We start from the raw sequence: 21,818 nt of genomic DNA on the forward strand, positions 1-21,818 counted from the left end.
TAAAGAAATTATGAGAATATTCTTTTGTACACTATTTATCAATTTAATAGTTAATTTAATAAAAAATATAATATAAGTTAAGATGAACTTACCTATTTTTCTAAGAATTTTGAATTTCAAGGATATACAAGTCTACATTAAAGGAATCGAAGAGGAAACGACCTACACATCGAAGAGCAATGTTTTCAACAAAAGCAACTAGCGATACGACTATACTTAGTCTATGTAAAAATTGTGATGCAGTATGTTACTCACCAAACTGATTAATCCAGCCCGCTAAAGAGCAAGAACGATAATCTAATAGACTCAACTAGTACAATCGTCAATATATTTATCATCAATTAATTTTATATTATTTGCATTAATTAATATATGACATTTGTCTTCTTAACTATTATATAAGATTAAGAGATAATGAGTCAATATATTTATCATCAATTAATTTTTAGGTTAAACGTCATTTAACTTAATATCTATATATATAAAAATATGTTTGCTTCACTCCTGTGCGTCCACGTCAGCGCCTGATTAAAAACTCTTGCTCTATGAGATCGACACGTGGCGTTGCATTTTAAATCAATTCTGATCTGCGCTTCGGCGATTTATTCCTATTTTGTTTAATGGGCTTCTAATTAAACCTCGTGAGATGTTCCAGTTAATTAATTCCAACCCGTGAACCGAAACATCAAAGGTCGACGAGTTCTCGCAGTTGCCTTCCTTGATAGATCTAGGGTTCTTCGCTCTGAGTTTGTGATCAAGCCAGACTCTAATGGAGGTTGTTCGAGGTTCACAGTCTCAAATATCTGTCTGGAATCACTGATTTGGTGACTTTCGCGACGTTTCGCACATGATTCGTCGACTATGTTATGTTACGGTATTAAGTGTTCCTCCCCTTAAGCATCAATCTTTCCTCCTTGGATCCACGACGCCCACGATTTCTCATTCATTAATACCCAGCTTCTAGAGAATTTATTGGTATGTATCTAGCGTCACACATTTTACTATATATGCACTATCATCTTCATGTTATTCTTTTATTCACTCACAATTCATTAAATGGACATATAGGCTGCATAGGGAGAGAATCCATAAAACACTCAGTTAACCCTTTTTATTGCATACATGGTTGGGAAGACTTACACCCTCCAGGTCAGGATTAGTAGCTACAACTTCACAGCCAATCACCAAACCTTCACTATATTTCGCATATTGAACGAGCCTGATCGTCTGCCACTGCATGACTTTGTAACTCAAGTACGTTTTAATCTATATTCTATCCTGTCTCTTTTGTAGTGCGAAAATAATGATGTGTGATGTTTTTAATAGGACGGCTTCGATGATAATGACGCTGATATGCCTGGGAGTGTATCGGTGCCTACTAAGGTGGACATTGATGACACTGATTATGAGGAGGTACCAACTGCAGTAACTACTTCAACGGGTGTTAACAACAGTAAGTCTCTCACTGCAGGGACTTCCAAGGTTTCCAAGAAGGACGGTGTCGCTTAATGCTTAGGCATCAATGTTCTCTGTTTCAATAATGCTTAGGCATCAATATTGGGTTTTTTTAAGACGTGACATCTGCTTCTGTTTTTTTAATTTCTAAACAATGTGTATTTTCTGAAATATATTTTAAATTATGTTTGGCTTTAAGGTTTGTACGACTGGTTTAAGTTTACGCAAACCTATAAATAGTTTCCCTTAGTTCAACAGATTTTGTTTTGAATGAATCAAGAATTCAAGTAGATACAAGGGATGGTGCACCTAATTCCTACCCATTAGCGATGAAACATTAGCCGGTCATTTTATATAATACTATCAGACCTAAAACTATTAGGTACGGCTCAGTCATTAAATAGGCCCATGCCTAAATTCAGAGAAATCCTAAATCATTCTAACAAACAAGAATCATGGGTCACAAAGTCTGAGTGCTGACAAAAAAAAAGTTATTATGTAAATATTTTTCATATACGTTTGAAATACATTAACCTAACTAAGCATAAAATTCCTATGAAAAAATTCAATATTTTGTAGTTACGACAAAAATACTCCCAAAAATAAACCGGGGGAGGTTCAGGAAAATATATACCAAAATTAAGAAAACAAATTACTGTGTGTCATTAAAAAATATATATATATATATCCTAAATATATATGTGTTTGGATACAACAATACAATGAATTGTATCCTAAAGACTTGCCCATATCCAACTACCGTTGGTCGAAGGTTTATATGCTTATCAAAGTCTGCATATTATGATTTTAAAGTAATTATTGTTTTGATTCTACTTTATAACTTTATATTATAGTAATGGACTATAATAGATAATTAATTTCATAATAATATAATTTTAAAAATCATGCACAAAATAGCTATTCAGTGAATCGATGTTACATGATCCAAAAATGCAGCTTGCAATATATCTATTGAAAAATATAATATTATGAAAATAAAATAACTATATTTCATAAAAAATTACTAAACAAAATTATGGTAAATTTTTAAGGAAATAATAAACTAATTATATATATATATATAAAATAAAACCAATGTACAAAAATCATATTCAAAAGGTAATCAAATAAAAATAAAACAACAACCAATTATACTCTAAAACTAATAATAATATTTGTTTAATAATCTTAATCAGTTTGGATGATATGGTTTAATTGAATTTTTTAATAAAATATGTATATTCTTAAATAATCAATTTCAGAAACAAAATTAAAATTTTCATATTATCTACAACAGTAGGTTTAGAAATGTATAAAAAGAAAAAGGTAAAATAATTACATTAATGAAAAATATTTTTTTATTAATTTATAAAATCTTTTATTTTTAGTAAAAAAACAAATAGTAAAGATTAACATTATTTTAGTTTAGAGCAAACCAAGTATTCTTACACGTATATTAAAATATAATCTATTTTTAATTATTTTTCATTTGCTTACCCGTCAATAGGATGAGATCATATAAAACAAATCAACTTCAGAGTTCTACAATTTCACATGAAACACATCAAATTCCTTCTCCGGTTATTAAGAAGACTTTTAAAAACAATACAAATTAATACAAAAGGTTAACATTTACTTCTTATTGGATTCTTAAATGGTATGGATAAAAATAATTAAACAAATAGAAACATATGCAAATTTCTTCAAAAACATCCGTATAAATATACTATTAGGTAGGAGTACGCTGCACTAAAATTATATAAAACTCACCGATTATTTGGTCGATAAGATATTACTAAACCGAGACGGAGATAACAAAATCAAAAATAAATTGATCCAACAACATATTCAACTACTTAAAAACGTTACATAATCCAAATCCCGCGCGTAACGCGGACCGACCCTAGTAGTATCATAATTTGATCTATATTATCCATTCTGATCTATAATCAATCAGATCCAAAGCTGGTCAATTGATCATTATCTAAATATTATATGATTTACGACAAAAATATCATTATCCCAAATTAAGTATCAGAAACAATGTTTCACATCGGAACTTGAAAGGATCCTAATTGCTTTTTTTTAACACCAAATCCCTTACCATCTCTCTAAACAGAGAGAGAAACATAGTCAAACATTACAAAGAACATCTTTAGCTAACGTATCAGCTAGCGAATTGAAACGTCTCGAAATAAAAGAGAAAGTACATATATTCAATATCATTGGTAATTCCGTAGAGTTCAGCCAGAGAGGACGTTGTAGAGGTAATCAACACTTTTTTTATTATAAAATGTTAAATATTATACCAATTTTCGTTTTGGACGGAAGTTACAACACAATGACTGGTAGCGAAAATGAAAAACAACAATACAACAACAAAAACAATCTACGGACAACAACGACACTTTTTCTAAGGTCTGTTCAACACTTGACGGTCTGAGTTAACACAGATTAGAAATGGTCCTCATTTTACCCAAAAAACTAATGGTTCTCCATCGTGTTTCTTATTTTTGCTAACTAGTGTATTTTTCAACATACTATTCCGAAAATATTATATAGTTTTAGCAACAAAAGATGAAAATAATATATATATATAGTTTTTACAAAATTAGGTTACTTTGTAAATTGGAGTCAATTTAGTTAATCTTATCAAGAAAGACAATTAGGTGATAGAACTATTTTTATGCAAACCAGCGGGGTTAGCCTAGTGGTACTTGAGGGAGCTTCGGCCCTGATACGGTTCCGGGTTCGATTCCCACTGGCCACACGGATATGAGCTATGCTTTCGGCTCATTTGAATGCCCAGGAGAGGGTCTATCCGTGGGTTGTATCTCTACCCGGAGGTTAGGTCTGTGTCTTTAATAGACCCGGGTTTAACCCTTTTTGTTTTAAAAAAAAAAAAACTATTCTTATGCATGAACAATCAAGGAAGAACCCCGACAGTTTGGCAACCAAAGATATCAGTCAAATCTGGAATAGTGCTACTGTAACTATGATCTGTCTTTTGCTTTACTTTTCGACCAAGCAACTTATTGACTATTAGGATAGTATTTTTTTTTGGTCATACTATTACGATAGTATATGTAACACTAATTAAGCAACTATATCTTACAACTGTAATATAATTATGTACTCTCAGTCAACGAAATACACTTGAAATTCTTGAAGCTAGTATCAAAACCGTGCCTGAATTTTGTAGGCCCCCAAGCACAAAATATATTTTGGCTCTTTAATTACTTATTTTGTTAAAAACATTAAAATTTATGGGCAAAAAATCGAACTCCCACCCCTTTATCGAATAGAATTGGACAAACACCAGTAGAACTAACTACACTTTGATAAAAATATTGGTCCTTAAAATACTTACACACATCAGGGTCCCAAACATGTGTTTGGTCAGCCTATAGTCAGGGACGGCCCTGACCACTATTCTTTTCTCTGTTTCAGTAGTTTAACAAACACTCACATGTACATCATATTATCTAAAAAGAAGAAAAAACATATTTGTACCCATAAGCCTTTTATAAAAAAAAACATGTTATTGTAAACTAGGTTAGTTTTAAAGGAGAAAAGTAATAGAATAGAATGATGGAAATATCTAAATTTTACTTTTGACATTAATGAAATATTTGAACTAGACCGGTCGTTGGTTCAATCCACCGGTACAATTATTATATGTCAAATGGTTTTCAGAGTTGCATAATCAATTTTATGCACTACATACAAGTTTATAAAAATGGAAAAAGTAAATAATCATAGGGAAAACAAAGAAAATAAAAGCAATTAAAGTTAGCTTTTAGATAGCAAAAAAAAATATCAAAACTAAAAAAAAAAATATCCATTCATAAAATAAGAAAATTAATAACAGAAATTCGCTAAATTATTAATGTTTTTGCTTATCCAAGGAAAGAAGGTTCAGGATAAACAGCAGAAGCGCCTGCATGAAATAAGTTGTCAAAGAAGGTTACGGGCTCTCTTATCTCTCTGTAGTCTGTAGTCGCTTAGCTTCAAGTGCAGCACCTTTATTAATCATATCCCTAGCATCACTCTCCATACCAAGCTCCCAAAGTGCTAAAGCCTGCAAGTAAAACGCAGTAGGCCACCCCGGTATGCAAAATTGAGCCTTCATTGCGTCTCCCAACGCAGGATCACGTTCACCCGTCACTAAGTAGGAGAAAGACCTTCTCGCAAATACAGTCGCATATGGACTACTGGTCATCATCCTCACCAACTGGTAACAAAAAAAAACAGGTTTACAAGGAGTTTTAGATATAATACACTTATCTAATATGATTGGAGTTTGCTGTTTGTTTGTTTTGTTTTATCTATTACTCTTTCTGTTTCGTATTATTTTTATTTTTTGAACTACTCATATTATATATTTTTTAACGTTTTTTCACATATTAAAATCTTAGAAACGTGATTTGTGAAATGATTTTTAGAAATTTACTTATGCGTTATCATCGCATTGATATTTAAAGAAAAAATAATGATAATAAAAAAATGTGACATATCTTCTATCTTATTATGACATTTACGATTTTAATGACAAGTAGTTTGATTTTAGAAATATTCTTAAAATAAGTTGATTAATTTTTTTGCCAACATACCATAAAAGTAAATTCCTAAAATAAGATAATGACAAAATTTTACATACCATACATATAAATTATATACACAACTATTATTAAAATTCTTATAATATACTATAACTGATAGTATAAATATCTAAATCCCGTCAAATTAATTGTAAATATATTCTAACAAATGCAAACAAAAAAATTGATTAAAATTCAAAATTTTGTAAATATCTAATAATTTAAATATTTAAAAGTTATAATTAGATCAACTAATTAGCATAAATATGTGATTAATTAAGTTTTTTAAGTATTAAATTTATTTGAAATTAAACTCTATAAAATGCATCAGTTGTATGATTGACAATTAATTAAGATAAATATGATAAAAAGTTTAATTGATCAATATATTTTAACCAAAAATATATACAACAAAATCTACACTAAATTATAGTGTTTAAAAATTTATTTAAAATAAATATATCCATTCTTCACTTTCACTTAACTGTAACTATAACTTTAATAAATAATAAATAAATAAAAATATTTTAAAATTAAATGGAAAACCTACATAAATAATTATTTATGATTTCAGTTTTTGTTTTTAAACCGGTTAGACATATAATTAAATTTTTAAATAAAACTATTTTAAGAAGAATATCTTTGCGCATGCATAGGAAACCACCTAGTCACAACTAAATGCTCTGTTTTGTTTCTAATTAATGTATTAATTTGTTGTAGTTTGATAATTGTGGAAATAAAAGAATATGGATAAAACTGAAAAAAAATATAAAATAAATTTTAGAATAAAACAAATTTTAAAGTGCAGAATTGACGATGTATATGAAACGGCTAGAGTACCTTTGAATAATATTTAATCGCGTTAATGAAGTCCTGGTCTCTGAAAGCATTGTCTCCCAAGTTCTTTGTTTGAACCAGTTCCTGGTTTTGTCGTGTCACTAGAAGCTGTGGAGGCAAAGTGGAGATAATATTAGAACGTGAAAAACCAAATGGAAGAACTAGCTAGGTTAATGATTTGTCTCCAAGTACATCACTCTCTGCTCCTTCGTCGCTGTAACCAGTTTTAAGCAAAATCTCGTACACAGCCGAGTGGTCCATCCGAGAACAAGCCTTTTTGAGAGGAGAAAGCATGGTTGGCTGTATTACTGTACTCTTAGGCAGACGCATCAAGAAATAAGATGCAATCTAAACATAAACACAAAAATTAATTATTTGGTACAAGAAAATATTGAGTATTCGTTTATATGATTCTTTAACCTCTTCCAATTTTTGTAGTGGTGCTGCTGCAGAGACAAGAGATTCAGTATCAGGTCGATCTTCCGGGTTCTTTTGAAGACATTTCGAAGCAAGATTAAGAAGCTTAGTCGCGTCTTCACTCTCAAATCTCCCTTCAAGTGATGAATCCATGAGTAGCATCGCATTTTTCTCCATTATGATATCAAAAGCCTGACATATTGAAACATTCATCACTAGTCTCATATTAAGATGACAAATTAGTGAAATGAAACAAGAAAATTTTCAGGGACATTACATGGTTCGGTGGAATGTGTTTGCCGCTCACAAGTTCTATAAGAACATTTCCATAACTGTAAATCACACTCTCAGGAATAATTGTACCTAACAAATGTGAAAGATAACCGTTGAATTCATCTAAATCAAGAAAGTACTATAAGAATGAAGATTCTTTACCTGTTTCTGAAAACTCTGGTGGAGCGTAAGTCAAGTTAGTGCTATAGCTTATTCCGTCTCTGCGGTTCTTGATGAGACCAAAAGTTGATAGACGAGGATCACCTTCCTCATCAAAGAGGATTCTGGATGCACTTAAATCATGATAGATCTTTTGGTTTTTGACGTTGCAGTAATCAAGTGCTTGTGCAATATAATATGCAACTCGAACACGCATTTCCCAAGGAATTTCCTGTCTGTTCCCTACACAACAAAAGAGAGCATCATTTCTCTAAGCGAAGATCTAAAGGGAAGTAGTCAGATAAAAGATTAGAGGAACATCTTACAGTAAAAAAGATGCTTTGAGAGAGTACCATAGGGCATATACTCAGCCACCAACAATCTCTCGCCTCTTTCAACGCAATAACCAAGCAGATTGACCAATCTCTTGGACCTAAGCTTTCCAACAGCAGTCGCCTGATCCTGATTCCACAAGTCAAAACAATAGTCAAGGCAAGATCAACTATTACAATTCAGACAAGATAAACAGACAAAAAAAAAAGTTCCAATGCATCTTTTCTTTCAGCCTAAAGTTTCAGACATACATTAGCATATTCTATGGTCAAGATAGACACTAACTAAAGTATTATTTTCCCCTTTTACAACTAAATAAACCGTTTAGTCTTCAACTAGTCACTGATAATCAATGAAACATAATAAAGTCTGAAATTTTGAACTAGCCCTTTTTAAGATTCTTACCACAAAGTGCTGAGCATCAGGCCAAGTCAGTTTAGAGAATCGCTTGACAGCGACGAGAACATTGCCTTCGAGCTTTCCTATGTAAACCTCATTGAAATCTTTCACCCCACCTTCAGAGACAATGCAACTGGGACTAAACTCATTTATTATGTAGAATAATTCACTTAATGTAAATTTTTTGAAACATGGGATTTGATTCTCCTGTTCCACTTGGTTCTCATGATCCACTTGGTCCTCATGATCCACTTGGTCCTCATGATCCACTTGGTCCTCAGTTACTGAAACACAAAAACAGTTTTATCATCAGAAAGGGGTTAGGGGAGTTATAGGAGTGTAGTTCAGAGAGGTATACACTTTCCATCTCATTCCTACTTTGCACCAACACCCACAATCATTAAACCACACGCACACAGGAGTTAAGACAGAACTAGGCAAAAGACAAACTAATCTACACTACCACTAAGAACAAAATTAGAGTTAAACCTGATTCTAATTGGTGCTGAACTGATGGATGATCAGGAGAAGTGATCACATCAGCATCTTTGGACTGGAAACAGCCCATCAAAAGAAATGAGATTCTTCCAAGCAATGGGAAATGTGAAAGAGTAAGTTGATAATCAAAAATGATTATGCCGAGAGAAGATTGTGCCTCTCGCTCTGAGTGAGTTTGGATTATATATTATGTTTGGCATTGTTCTATGTATAAGGGGGAGAGGCAAAACAAGAATAAAACTGAAAATTATCACAGAAAGAGTAAGAATATATATATTTTTGAAAACAATTGAGAGAGAAGTAGGTTTTTTGAGTTTCTGTTTTAACATATATATATATAAATCCAATCAAAAGGATTATTTACCATAAAATGATTGACTTTAATTATATATTACCAACCAACAGCTAAGATATACTCCTTACATAAAATCCTTACAGGAAAGTCTAAACGCCAATCAAAAGCTACAGAATGTCAAATAAAAAAAAATATTTCATGCGAAACAAAATATATACCTTAACTTGCATGCATGTATCTAACACAAGACTCTTTGTCTAATCAGAGAGCTAGTTTGCTTCTCTAATTAATTCCTTTTATTTCATGCTAGAAGTTGGAAGTAGTGTTTCCTTTATGCTGACGCATTTTGGTTATTTACCTATGGATATGTAAAGCTATCATGCCTATGAGAAAGACCTTCTCTCAAATACAGTCGCATATGGAACGGTCATCATCCTCACCAACTGGTAAAAAAAAACAGGTTTACTAGTTGTTTTAGATATGATACACTAACTAGATTTTGATCCGCGCTTTCAAAGCGAGGAAATATATTTGTTGACAAATTTATTGATATAACTGTTTGTTAATTAATTTATTTCGCTATAAACATTTTCGGTTTTCGTTCGACTCTAATTTGCTTTTATTGGTTTTCAATTTCAGTTTGGTTGTGGTTTTTGGTTTAGAAATATATGAAAAATTTTGGTTATATATGAAGTTGAGTTTTGGTTAAAGTGATTGAATATTTTGATATTTTGTGTGGTATGGATATATAAAAATTTCGAATTTATTGGATCTTTTTGTCATCCGTCCGATTGTCCATTTCGATTGTTTTCGGTTGTGGTTACATTTCTGTTTTAAATCATTTCAAATAATTGAGGTAAAATAAAAAAAATATTTATATTGTGAATCACCAATATAATACAATGGGAGAAATATTTAAAAAATTATTTTATTTACATATCTATTTATTTAAGGTATAAATAATATAGGAAAGAATAACAAATAATTTTAATAACGTAAAGTTACTATATTAAGAAACAAATGTTATAGTTTTATTAAAAATATAATCTGTAATGTTTATATTATGAAAAAATTATAATGTCGATATTTTATATTTTCAAATATTTTAATTTGCTGAAAAGAATTAAAATGAGACGCACTATTACTTGATTTTAAAATCACATGCAAAAATGATCAAGTTGGGTCGCAAAAACCAATTCAACCAAAAAGCAAAGAAAACATATATCTTATTTTATTTTAATAGGCCCAAGTCCACTGCCATTGCAAATCTAGTTTATTGTTTTAACCGACAAAATCAGGTTTATTATTGGAAAAATCACTAAGTTAATGAAAAATTTTGTAATTAATTAGAAAAGTCAGGAGCATAATCCCAAAAAATATTATGCTTTAATAGTATAGATCTGATGATTGGATTTTTCTGTTTGTTTATTTTGTTTTGTTTTGTTTTATTTATGAGTTTCGTTTCATATTAAATATCGTTTAAGGTTTTTTCACACCTCTTAAAATCTCTTAAACTTGATATGTTAAATATTTTTTAAATTTGCTTGTGTCATCATCACATTGATTTTGAAAAAAAAAATATAATAACATGATTTAGTAAGAAATGTGACATATATTCTATCTTATTATGACATATATTTAATGAAAAATATTTTGATTTTAGAAATATTCTTAAAATAAGTTGATAAAAAATAATTTGACTACATACCATAACAGTAGATTCTTAAAATGAGATAATGATTAAATTTGGCAACATACCATAACTGTAAATCATATACATAATTATTATTAAAATTATGAGAAAATACTATAATTGATAGTATAAATATATATACCCTGTCATATTAATTTTAAATATATCATAACGAAAAAATGGTTAAAATTCATAATTCTATGAATATTTAACTAAATATTTTAAAGTTATACTTAGATCTATTAATTAGCATAAATATTTGATTAGTTGAGTTTTCAAGTATTGAATTTATTTGAATTTAAACGCTATAAAATGCATCGTATAAGACTGACAAATTAAGATAATACAATAATAAAATTAATTGATTAATATATTTCAACCAACAAATGTATAAAAAACATGTACATGAAATTATAGTGTTAAATATAAACCTATTTAAAATAAATATATCTATTTTCATTTTAACTTAATTTTAACTAAAACTTAACTAAATAAAAATTAAATTAAAATATTTTTAAACTAAGTAGAAAAATTAAATAAATAATAATTAATGATTTCAGTTTTTATTTTAAAACAGGTAAAACATAATTTTTAAATATAACTTTTTAAAAACATTTCTTCGCATGCACAAGAAACCACCGAGTTACAACTAAATGCTATGTTTTGTTTCTAACTAATGTATATTAATTTGTTGGAATTTGATAATTATGAAAGTAAAACAATATGGATAAAACTGGAAAATTTGATAAAGAGAAGTTTTGAAATTATAAAATAAAATTAAAATAGAACAAAATTTAAAGTGCAGAACGACCATACATGAAACGGATAGAGTACTTTTGAATAAGATTTAATCAAGATATGTTAGTGAAGTCCTTGTCTCTGAAGGCACTTTCTCCCGAGTTCTTTGTTTAAACCAGTTAAGCGCGGTCCATCCGAGAACAAGCCTTTCTGAGAGGAGAAGGCATGAATGGTAGTAACACTGGATTCTTAGGCAGACCCATCAAGAAATGAGATGAAATCTGAACATAAAACACAAAAATTCATTATTTGGTAAAAGAAATATTGAGTATTTCTTACATGATTCTTTAACCTCTTCCAGTTTTTGTAGTGGTGCTGCTGCAGAGACAAGAGATTCAGTATCAGGTCGATCTTCCGGGTTCTTTTGAAGACATTTTGAAGCAAGATTAAGAAGCTTAGTCGCGTCTTCACTCTCAAATCTCCCTTCAAGTGATGAATCCATGAGTAGCATCGCATTTTTCTCCATTATGATATCAAAAGCCTGAAATATTGAAACATTCATCACTAGTCTCATATTAAGATGACAAATTAGTGAAATGAAACAAGAAAACTTTCAGGGACATTACATGGTTCGGTGGAATGTGTTTGCCGCTCACAAGTTCTATAAGAACATTTCCATAATGGTAAATCACACTTTCAGGAATGATTATACCTGAAAAATGGGAAAGATATCCGTTAGATTCATCTCATGAAAGAGTTTTTTTTCCTTAATGTTCTTGACGTAGACTTGTTATATCTTTACCTGTTTCTGAAAACTCTGGTGGAGTGTAAGTCAAGTTAGTGCTATATCTTGTTCCGTATCTACTGTTCTTGATAAGACCAAACGTTGATAGACGAGGATCACCGTCCTCATCAAAGAGGATTCTGGATGCACTTAAATCATGATAGATCTTTTGGTTTTCAATGTTGCAGTAATCAAGTGCTTGTGCGATATAATATGCAACTCGAACACGCATTTCCCAAGGAATTTCCTGTCTGTTCCCTACACAACAAAAGAGAGCATCAATTCTCTAAGGGAAGATCAAAAGGGAAGTAGTCAGATAAAAGATTAGAGGAACATCTTACAATGAAAAAGATGCTTTGAGAGAGTACCATAGGGCATATACTCAGCCACCAACAATCTCTCGCCACCTTCAACGCAATAACCAAGCAGATTGACCAATCTCTTGGACCTAAGATTTCCAACAGCAGTCGCCTGATCCTGATTCCACAAGTCAAAACGATAGTCAACGCAAGATCAACTATTACAATTCAGACAAGATAAACAGACAGAACAAAGTTCCAAAGCATCTTTGTTTTTCAAATACAATAGAATCTAATAAAACTATATATGGTAGCTACAGTTTCAGAATCATTAGCTAATGTATTATTTTCCACTTCTACAACTATATAAACCGCTTCAATCTTCGACTAGTCATTTAATGATCAATGAACATAATATAAAAAGCTCAAGTTCTGAATTAGCCCTTGTACGATTCTTACCACAAACTGCTGAGCATCAGGCCAAGTCAATTTAGAGAGTCGCTTGATGGCGACGAGACCAGTGCCTTCGATCATTCCTCCGTAAACCAGATTGAGAGCTTGCATCTCACCTCCAGGGACAATGCATTTGCCACTAAACCCATTTGTTGCATCGTACAGTTCACGTAATGCAAAGCGTTTGAAACATGGTACCTGACTCTCCTGCTCCACTTGGTCCTCAGTTACTGCATCACAAAAACAGTTTCATCATTAAAAAAAAAAGGCTTAGGGGAGTTATTGGAGTGTAGTTCAGAGAGGTATACACTTTCCATCTCATTCTTACTTTACACCAACACCCCAATCATTAAAACACACGCACACAGGAGTTAAGACAAAACTAGGCAAAAGACAAACTAATCTACACTTCCACTAAGAAGCAAACTAGAGTCAACCTGATTCTAATTGGTGCTGAACTGATGGATGATCAGGAGAAGTGATCACATGATCAGCATCTTTGGACTGGAAACAACCCATCAAAAGAAATGAGATTCTTCCAAGCAATGGGAAATGTGAAAGAGTAAGTTGATAATCAAAAATGATTATGCCGAGAGAATATTGTCTCTCCCTCTGAGTGAGTTTGGATGATATATTATGTTTGGCATTGGTGCTATGTACAAGGAGAAGAGGTAAAAGAAGAATGAAAACTGAAGTCACCACAGAAAGAGTAAGAATATATTTTTGGATAACAATGGAGAAAAAATTAGCTTTTGAGTTTCTGATTTAACATATATATCCAATCAAAAGATTATTTACCATAAGATGAATGTTTTGAAAGATTATATATTACCAACCAACAGTGCTAAGACATACTCTTTACAGAAAATCCTCACAGGAAAGTCTAAACGCCAATCAAAAGCTGCTAAGTTTCAAATAACAAAACATTACATTTAAGCGAAACAAAATACTCCTGTGTGCGTGTATGTTTCAAAATACTTGATGTTTTGGATGTATGCACAAGAATTAAGGTATACACTTTTTCCTAAAAAGTAACATTAAAAATATAAACCAAAATTAATTCAGCCAATCTTTAAAGATAAATATAAAACATCATTGGTCACACACTTTTCAATAAAACTAAGATTAATATAAAAATTCAAAACATCATCTATTTTGAAACATCAAAAACTTTCCAAAACATCATCTATTTTGAAACGGAGTGAGTACCTTAATTTGCATGTACTTAACATAAGCCTTTTTGTCTAACCAGAGAGCTAGTTTGCTTCTCTAGTTAATTCATTTTATTGCATGCTAGAAGTTGGAAGTAGTGTCTCCTCTATGCTGAGGCATTTTGGTTATTTACCTATGGATATGTAAAGCTAACATTCAGCTACTAAAAAAATCTTTCAGAGAAAATAAACTTTCATGTGCTTAAAAATAACATAAGCCTTTTTCACATTATTGAATACTAGGTGATTTTTCCGTGCTCATGCACGGATATAAATATTTCTAAAATAAATATATTATAATAATTGATTGCTACTTACTTTTAATTATAAATTAATTTATAATTTATATGCATCATTTATATTAATAATATTATATTACTTTAATTATACATATGATTTTATATAATCAGTTTTGTTGTTTTTCAGTCAATTTAGTTACCATTTGGGTAAATTGGATTGCATCTATGAATTCAACTGTAATATTTTTTATTTTATATATTAAAATATTGATTAATTTCTTATTTGCATTTAGGTGGTTGTTGTCTTAGATATGTAAATATATTTTATGAAGATTATGTATAACTTAAAATATATTGTGATTAGAATAAAATAAAAAATAAACTAAAGTGTCTGATTCCAAATTAAATAAATTAATATAACAAAACGATAATATTCTGAAGTCTCATGCATATATATAAATTTTGCAAAAGAACTAAATTGTAACAGTTGGTTAATATATTATTTTCATTTTTAATATGTTTTAAATTGTCCTATAATTTATATTTATAAAATAAATTACCATTCTTATAAAATTATATATTCTTATCGTAGTTAAATCTATGATTTTAGATATAAAATTATATATTCTTTCAAATTCAAAATGAAGTATAATTATTTTTTATTATAATTAAGTCAAATGTGCATGTATTTTCATAATATTTATCAAATTATATGTTGATAATTTTTTTAAAAAATATTAGAAAATAAAGTGATGATCAATAGGAAGTTACATGCGTAAGTAGCTGATACATTTTTGAAAGCTCATGGATACATATCAATATTTACAATAATTAAAATATTTTATAAACTATAAATAACTTTATACCTTTGATTTATTGAATGAAAACTAAAATTTATTTTAAATAATCTTAAAAATGAGAATTTAGACTGACTTTGGTATTTTGATTATGGTTCTATTAAGTTCCACAAACATCAAAACATAAAATTTAAAATAAAATTTAAAATTAAGAAAAAAATAACTTTATAATGATAACATATAATATATCTACCTCATTAAACTATTTTGTAACTATTTGATCAAACGATGTTTATTTAATTTTTTTTAATATCTCTTAAAAATAAGTAGTAAAAAAATTGTGATTGTATTTAAAAATAATATTATAAGTAAAATATAATTTATCGATATTTTTTGCTGTAATTGAAAGATTTATAGTCAACTAAATATATGAAAAATAAATAAAACATTTCAATATTACTAATTATAAACTATTTTTAGACAATTAGACATATATAAGTTTATGTTACTTAATTATTTTATGTAATCATCTAAAAAAATATATAGATATATAAAAATATTTTTATTACTTTGAATTTTTTTTGTATTTTTAAAAATTATGTTCTAATAATATTTCTTTTTCTAAATCTGTGTAAATTTTTTTTAATGAAATCACATTATATAGAAATTTATAATTTTCATCTAAGAAAATACAGATATAAAGAAATTATTTTATTACTTCAAAATTATATTTTATGTTATTTAAAAATATTTTTTAAATGTAATATTACTATTTTGTGAACTTTCCTTTTTTTATGAAATAATATTATATATACATATATTTTCGTTTTTAAATTCTTTTTTTAACTCTATAAATTTTTTTTATTATATGTGTATAATTCATTAAGAGTATCAGTGTAATTAACCATCGTGATAGTTAACGTGAAAGCGACACATAGAAAACTGACTTCTTACATAATATTATAGAGATTTGAAATAGACCAGTCCTTGGTAACATTATTATTATTATATGTCAAATGGTTTTCAGATCAATTTAAGCATTTTCATACAAATTTATTTTAAAAAATAGAAATAGTAGATCATCATAAGGAAATCAAAGAGAATGAACCAACAATTAAACAGGTAAAAGTTAGCTTTTATATAGCGAACAAAAATAAAACAAAACCCAAAACAAATATCCTCCATGCAATAAAAATTATGAACATGTTTGCGAGACACTTAGACTGAGAAAGCAGGTTCAGGATGAACAGCAGAAGCAGCTGCGTTATTAACGTGAAGAGCTCTTTGAAGTTTCCGTTGATCGAAAACTTCAACTCCAACGTTGAATATGGAAGTCACAGGCCGATGATCGGACATCCTTATCTCCGATCTCTTATAACACTCTTGTCTTATTCCTTTTCCCAACCATAATATTCTATCACACCTGTTAACACATACAAGAATAATTAATAACAAAATTTTCTAAATTTCCCGAACTCTGAGAGCGTACAATTTTTTATGTCACGTACCATGCAGGAGCTCTCTTCTTCTCTCCTTCTTTCAAGTTTTCTCCCGCGTAACGATCGGAATCAAATTCGTATTTATATGTAGGAGGGAATTTGATCGGTCCTTCTCTCCATCCATCAAAGACATGTCCTCTTCGTAATTCTCTAATCAACTGTTAAATTACAATTGATATTTGTGTTAATATATATTAACAAAGTAATTAGTATACATACATATACGGGTAACAATTCAAAACCGAACCTGATCACTGTTCTTGAGCTCATCCCATCGTTTCTGCGCGACAAGCTTTCTTACTTCACTGTCTGACATGTTAAGTCTGTAGTTCAGATCACCAAACCAGAATACCTGACTGTTGTTGAAGAAAAAAAAAACATTTAGTAAAGAGATTTAAAAGTGACTTTTCTTGCGTTTTTGATATATTAGAATGATTGCTTACTCGTGACATGGTATGGTTCTCGGTTGATCGGTATCAAGAACCGATGAGAAACGAGTACGACGTATGATTTCATACACGTCAGCATTCCGGCGCTGCTCAGCACCTTCTTTTTGACCGGAAGTTAAGTGCGAACACACGAAACACATTCTTGATTGATACAACGTCATGCTAATCGATACTGATCCCTGCTTGGGAAAGAAGCTAGGGTTAAGGATTTTTTACTTTAATTGATATTACTTGTGAAAGAAGCTAGGGTTAGGGAATTTTTTTAATTACCTTGTTTCCCATGTAGCCCATCAAGCCAACTCCAACCGGCGAAACTTTCAAATTGTTGACGTGTCTTCTTAACCGCCGTCGGATCCATACGGATACATAGATCCCAACCATTTGCTTACTCACTATCCTCACATACTTTTGACAATCTTTCACCTTCCGACACTCCTTCACCAAATCTTCCGACAAGCTATAAGCATTTCTGATCTTGTCTCCTTCATCGGAAGACGATTCTCCGTCCAATGAATTATCAGACATAACTTTCACAGCTTCTTCGGCTTCAGACAAGGAGGAGGAGGAAGTATTATCATTCTCTTCTTTGATATCATTCCAACTCAGCTTTAGCGTCTCAAAGCTCCTTGACCGTTTCAAGTTTCTTGCGTCAGAAGCAAACCTACTCACTCCCGTTGGATTCTCCGGTAGCTTAAACCCTAGCATGGCGTTGCTGCTCAACACTCTCCTTAGCTTCCCCTCTGATCCAACAATCTGAGGATTCTCGTCTAAAGCTCGTTCAGGCCAGTCCATGTCTGGATTCCCTACAGGTTCAAGACTCGGTAAAGCAGTAGCCGCATCGATGAACTCATCTGTAGCTAGGTCTAACGAGCGGTCAGCAGCCAGATTCTCGACCATGACATCAGCGATAATGGAGTTTGCTTGTTGTGCTAAGACGGGAGACGACGGTGCGCTGTGAGACCTATGAAGAACGTTGTTGTTGTTTGGTGATTGATTATAGACTGATTCTTTTTGGGGTTTGTTCAGTGTTCTACGGATTATTGATTCCCATCTCGGAATCGGACCTCTATCTTCTGCTCCGAAGACGTTTCCGGCGTTTAAGGGTACCACTTCTTGGAACCTGTAACAAGATTTTTTGACGTCAACACCATGGAATATAGATTCATCAAAACAGAGGAACATAATACTATATAAATCTGGTCATAATAATATCATAAATTAATAATTATTTGTTTATTAATAATAAAACATTCTATTATTCTTTTTTTCTTCAAAACAAAATCCATCTCTATGGGTGTGACTGTATGTCCTATCCAGCTATATAATTTGGGTGGGAAAATAAATTACTCTGGTTTCAACTACTTTTACACCAATCAGGTGAAAAAATGTTTTTACTATTTTTATTCATTTACGTTGGTTACTGCTCAAAATGTATGTACTTTTATTCCTCATGATTTGTAAAGTGAAAAATGTTGTAATCTAAGTTTTGTTTTACTTTTCCCTTCATTTTCCATTTTTTTATTTCCACCATTTTACTCCATTAAATACCAATCACACTCTGTTTGTTTGTAAAATATTTTAATATTATGATGTTTATTAAAGGTCAAATATATTTTCTTTCAAATAATAAAATAAAATAAAATACAAATACAAATATTTAAATTAATAACTATGTAAATTAATAAAATATTATAATTAACTTTGTTAATTTATAAAGTTTTTAGTGTTATTTTCTGTACTTACCCAATGATGTAGATATCGGAAGGGTTATCAGTAGAAAGCCAATCGTCAATATCAAGATCATCGGAGGGACGTTTCCCGGCGACGTTCCATGTAGCAACCGTCACTCTATAAGTCATTTTCAACGAATACAAAAACGTTAAAGGAGATATTTCTAACAGGGAAAAATATAAGAAAATTACAAAAGTACCCTTACCTGATTTCCTTTGTGTTTATGTATTGGACTCTCAAAGTCTCCGATTTGCCTCGCCGGTGTTTTCTCTGGTAACCCCTCACACCACCGTCTGAAAATATTATAATAAAATCCCAAATATATTATAACTCCTCTGTATTTATATATTTATTATTCAGTTACTTGAAAGAAAATCAGAATCTTTACCTGAAATTTTGTTGCCGTGATCAGCTTGGCGGCCGCCATGGCTATCTTCATCAGCTACGCAGCAGGCATTAGATACGTTTTTGACCGAACATACTGTAAAAGGGACCCATAAAATCATATTGATAAAGATAAAAAACTATAGACAAAGTTTGATCAAACTTAAAAGAGAGGACAATTCTTGAGAATAATAGTCATACTTACCGTCATCTTCGCTCTCATTCTCTGTATCTACTTCGTCTTCGCTAAAGTCGTAGACCTTCGGCTTTATGTTCAGCCATTTATTCATAACAATCGAAGGCCAAAACCTCTGCTTTACGTCAAACAAACCAAAAAAAAAACAGAATTTTTATGAATAAACAATAAATAAATAAATGAAAACAGAGAAGAGCGTTTAAGCAAAAAAAAAAAACAGAGAAGAGCAAGCAAGCAAGACATCGTACTTCAGGGCGTTTCCCGCGTCTTGTTTTCATCTTCTCCGATGAGACAAATATTTGATATAATATTTTCTCTTTGGGGGAGTTTCGAGGAGAATATGAACAGAAGGGATGTCGGAGTTATGATATTTATAACAGTGACAGAGCGAGCTTCAAGAAGACTACACAGGAACAAGAACAAAGAAGAAAGATCCAAAATAAAAAGTGGCAGTCAGGCAAGAAGACGTGTGGAGGAATTTATAAGAAAAATAAAATTAAAAAGGTGTAATGATGGAAATTCTCTCATATTATGTCTGGGGTTCGTTCGAAGAAAAAGCTATAAATCTATGGCTGTTATTTAACAGCCTTCACGAACCAAACTCCAACTTGCAAGTCGCTTTTTAATAATATAGTTTTTAGATTAATTTGGGGAAGACATGTTATAAAAAAAGTATAAAGACTATCTGATTTATTTCTCTGTTTTTTTTTACTCTCTCACGTGTTTCTTCCGGTTTTGGATTATTTGAACCAAATCGGTTATTTCGATTAGGTTTACTAGTTAGTGTACCGGATACTTCTCTTATAAACAACCTAATCTTTGATTATCTTTTTCTTCATTTTTGGGAACAATTTTTTTTTCATTCCTATGATATTTTTGGAGATATAATGATTGTTTACTGGAGTAAACTGAACCAATATCATTTATAGCTTTTTAAATCAAATACTAGTCAGATATCATATAAACCAACATCAGCTATTCAGCATATAATAAAGAACCGTTTGCTCAAAATTAAAAAGAAAGAAAGAAACCGGCTAGATTCTTTTTCTTTTGTTTTATTGGGCTAGTTAACTCTTTTTCTTTTTTGCAAATTAAAGATATGTTTGTCTTAAAACGTACACGGAAGCAAAACAAAAATTTTGCCAACTGGAATCATTTCCCGAATCATTTTCACTTTAGTCACTGTTTTTCTCAAACAAAAAACTACAAACATACAAACCAAAAACCAACCGAAATCCGGTTCAGCAATACTACTAGGATAATATTTTATAGACGTTCTTTTTAGTGATTTAAAAAAGTCAAAATGTCAATTTCTTAGGAGAAACGAATAGTTTTTCAATACGAGTCTAGCTCCAGCTAAGATGTTCAGCCATACAATCGGCCAGATTGATTATTTATCTGACTAGTATTTGATTAAAAAATATTATATAAATTACAATTGACAATGAACTGGAACGATAAAAACAACGAAAACAAGAACAGGCGCATTATTCACGCTTTTATAAATATTATTTTCTATATCTTTTTAATATTACCTTATGTTTCATTTTCAGAAATTTGAATAGTGTTTTCAATTTCTGAAACAGATGAATTTGATGGATATCGACTCTGCAGAAACAAACCATTATTTCAATTAAAAAAAGGGAAATATCCAAGTCTGATATATGGATATATAGTCCAAATACACTGAAATGTTAATGTCCGACAGCGGATTTAGTTCATTTTGTCATAAACTATATTATATAGTTTAGTTTCAAGCCATAAAAATGCAAAATTCAAACGACCAATTTATAAAAAAAAACTAAATAAATCTAAAAAAAATTACTGGTAGGTGACATAAAGAGCCTAAAAGAACATATAGATAGAATCCGCCGGGATTGAGAGAGTACCAACTAACAGACAGGTTTTTATACTAATTCTCAAAGCGTAAGTAGTACTGACCGGTCTCGTCATTGAGTAGTTGTTGCAGCCATAAATAACATTACGAGCCAAGGAGAACTGTGATCTCTTCTTATCGCTTCCACACTATTTTGCAAGTGAGAGTAATGCGACTTGTACAAAATAGCATTATGAGCATG

The 21,818-nt window shown here is 30.6% G+C and overlaps 2 protein-coding genes and 1 long non-coding RNA gene across 4 annotated transcripts; 1 reads left to right on the forward strand and 2 right to left on the reverse strand.

The window, feature by feature from the left end:
• Window positions 1-40: 40 nt before the first annotated feature.
• Window positions 41-11,623, forward strand: LOC125590035. Its single transcript, XR_007326266.1, has 3 exons — window positions 41-975; window positions 1,069-1,254; window positions 1,327-11,623. It is a non-coding gene; the product is annotated as an uncharacterized LOC125590035 (long non-coding RNA).
• A 153-nt stretch (window positions 11,624-11,776) lies between these two features.
• Window positions 11,777-14,716, reverse strand: LOC106409909 (serine/threonine-protein kinase BSK2-like). The gene is made up of 3 exons (XM_048762931.1): window positions 12,501-14,716; window positions 12,325-12,410; window positions 11,777-12,239 (listed from the first exon to the last, which is right to left on the reverse strand). The coding sequence occupies exons 1-3, from the start codon at window positions 12,712-12,714 to the stop codon at window positions 11,961-11,963; spliced, it is 579 nt and encodes a 192-aa protein (XP_048618888.1). The 5' UTR covers window positions 12,715-14,716; the 3' UTR covers window positions 11,777-11,960.
• A 1,879-nt stretch (window positions 14,717-16,595) lies between these two features.
• On the reverse strand, window positions 16,596-20,297 carry LOC106411389 (type I inositol polyphosphate 5-phosphatase 2). Of its 2 annotated transcripts, none has more exons than XM_013852138.3 (10): window positions 19,989-20,297; window positions 19,750-19,858; window positions 19,549-19,641; window positions 19,366-19,453; window positions 19,173-19,277; window positions 17,700-18,549; window positions 17,424-17,608; window positions 17,228-17,336; window positions 16,990-17,138; window positions 16,596-16,904 (listed from the first exon to the last, which is right to left on the reverse strand). In XM_013852138.3, exons 1-10 carry the CDS (start codon window positions 20,016-20,018, stop codon window positions 16,700-16,702), a joined length of 1,923 nt encoding a protein of 640 aa, XP_013707592.2. In that variant the 5' UTR covers window positions 20,019-20,297; the 3' UTR covers window positions 16,596-16,699. The 2 variants fall into 2 exon arrangements, with proteins under 2 accessions (XP_013707592.2, XP_013707593.2); XM_013852139.3 differs by having other exon boundaries at window positions 19,750-19,855; window positions 19,989-20,295.
• Between the last annotated feature and the right edge of the window lie 1,521 nt (window positions 20,298-21,818).

The sequence above is a fragment of the Brassica napus genome, chromosome C7 (genome assembly GCF_020379485.1).
Source record: "Brassica napus cultivar Da-Ae chromosome C7, Da-Ae, whole genome shotgun sequence".
Taxonomy (NCBI): Eukaryota; Viridiplantae; Streptophyta; class Magnoliopsida; order Brassicales; family Brassicaceae; genus Brassica; species Brassica napus.

Coding starts and splice junctions, on each gene's coding strand:
- LOC106409909 (XM_048762931.1), bottom strand. CDS start 12,714: ATGCGTGTTCGAGTTGCATATTATATCGCACAAGCACTTGATTACTGC. Junction 12,411..12,500: donor ACCAGAGTTTTCAGAAACAG/GTAAAGATATAA, acceptor CCCATTTTTCAG/GTATAATCATTCCTGAAAGT. Junction 12,240..12,324: donor AACACATTCCACCGAACCAT/GTAATGTCCCTG, acceptor TCAATATTTCAG/GCTTTTGATATCATAATGGA.
- LOC106411389 (XM_013852138.3), bottom strand. CDS start 20,018: ATGAAAACAAGACGCGGGAAACGCCCTGAA. Junction 18,550..19,172: donor TCCGATATCTACATCATTGG/GTAAGTACAGAA, acceptor ATCTTGTTACAG/GTTCCAAGAAGTGGTACCCT. Junction 17,139..17,227: donor AGCTCAAGAACAGTGATCAG/GTTCGGTTTTGA, acceptor GTAATTTAACAG/TTGATTAGAGAATTACGAAG.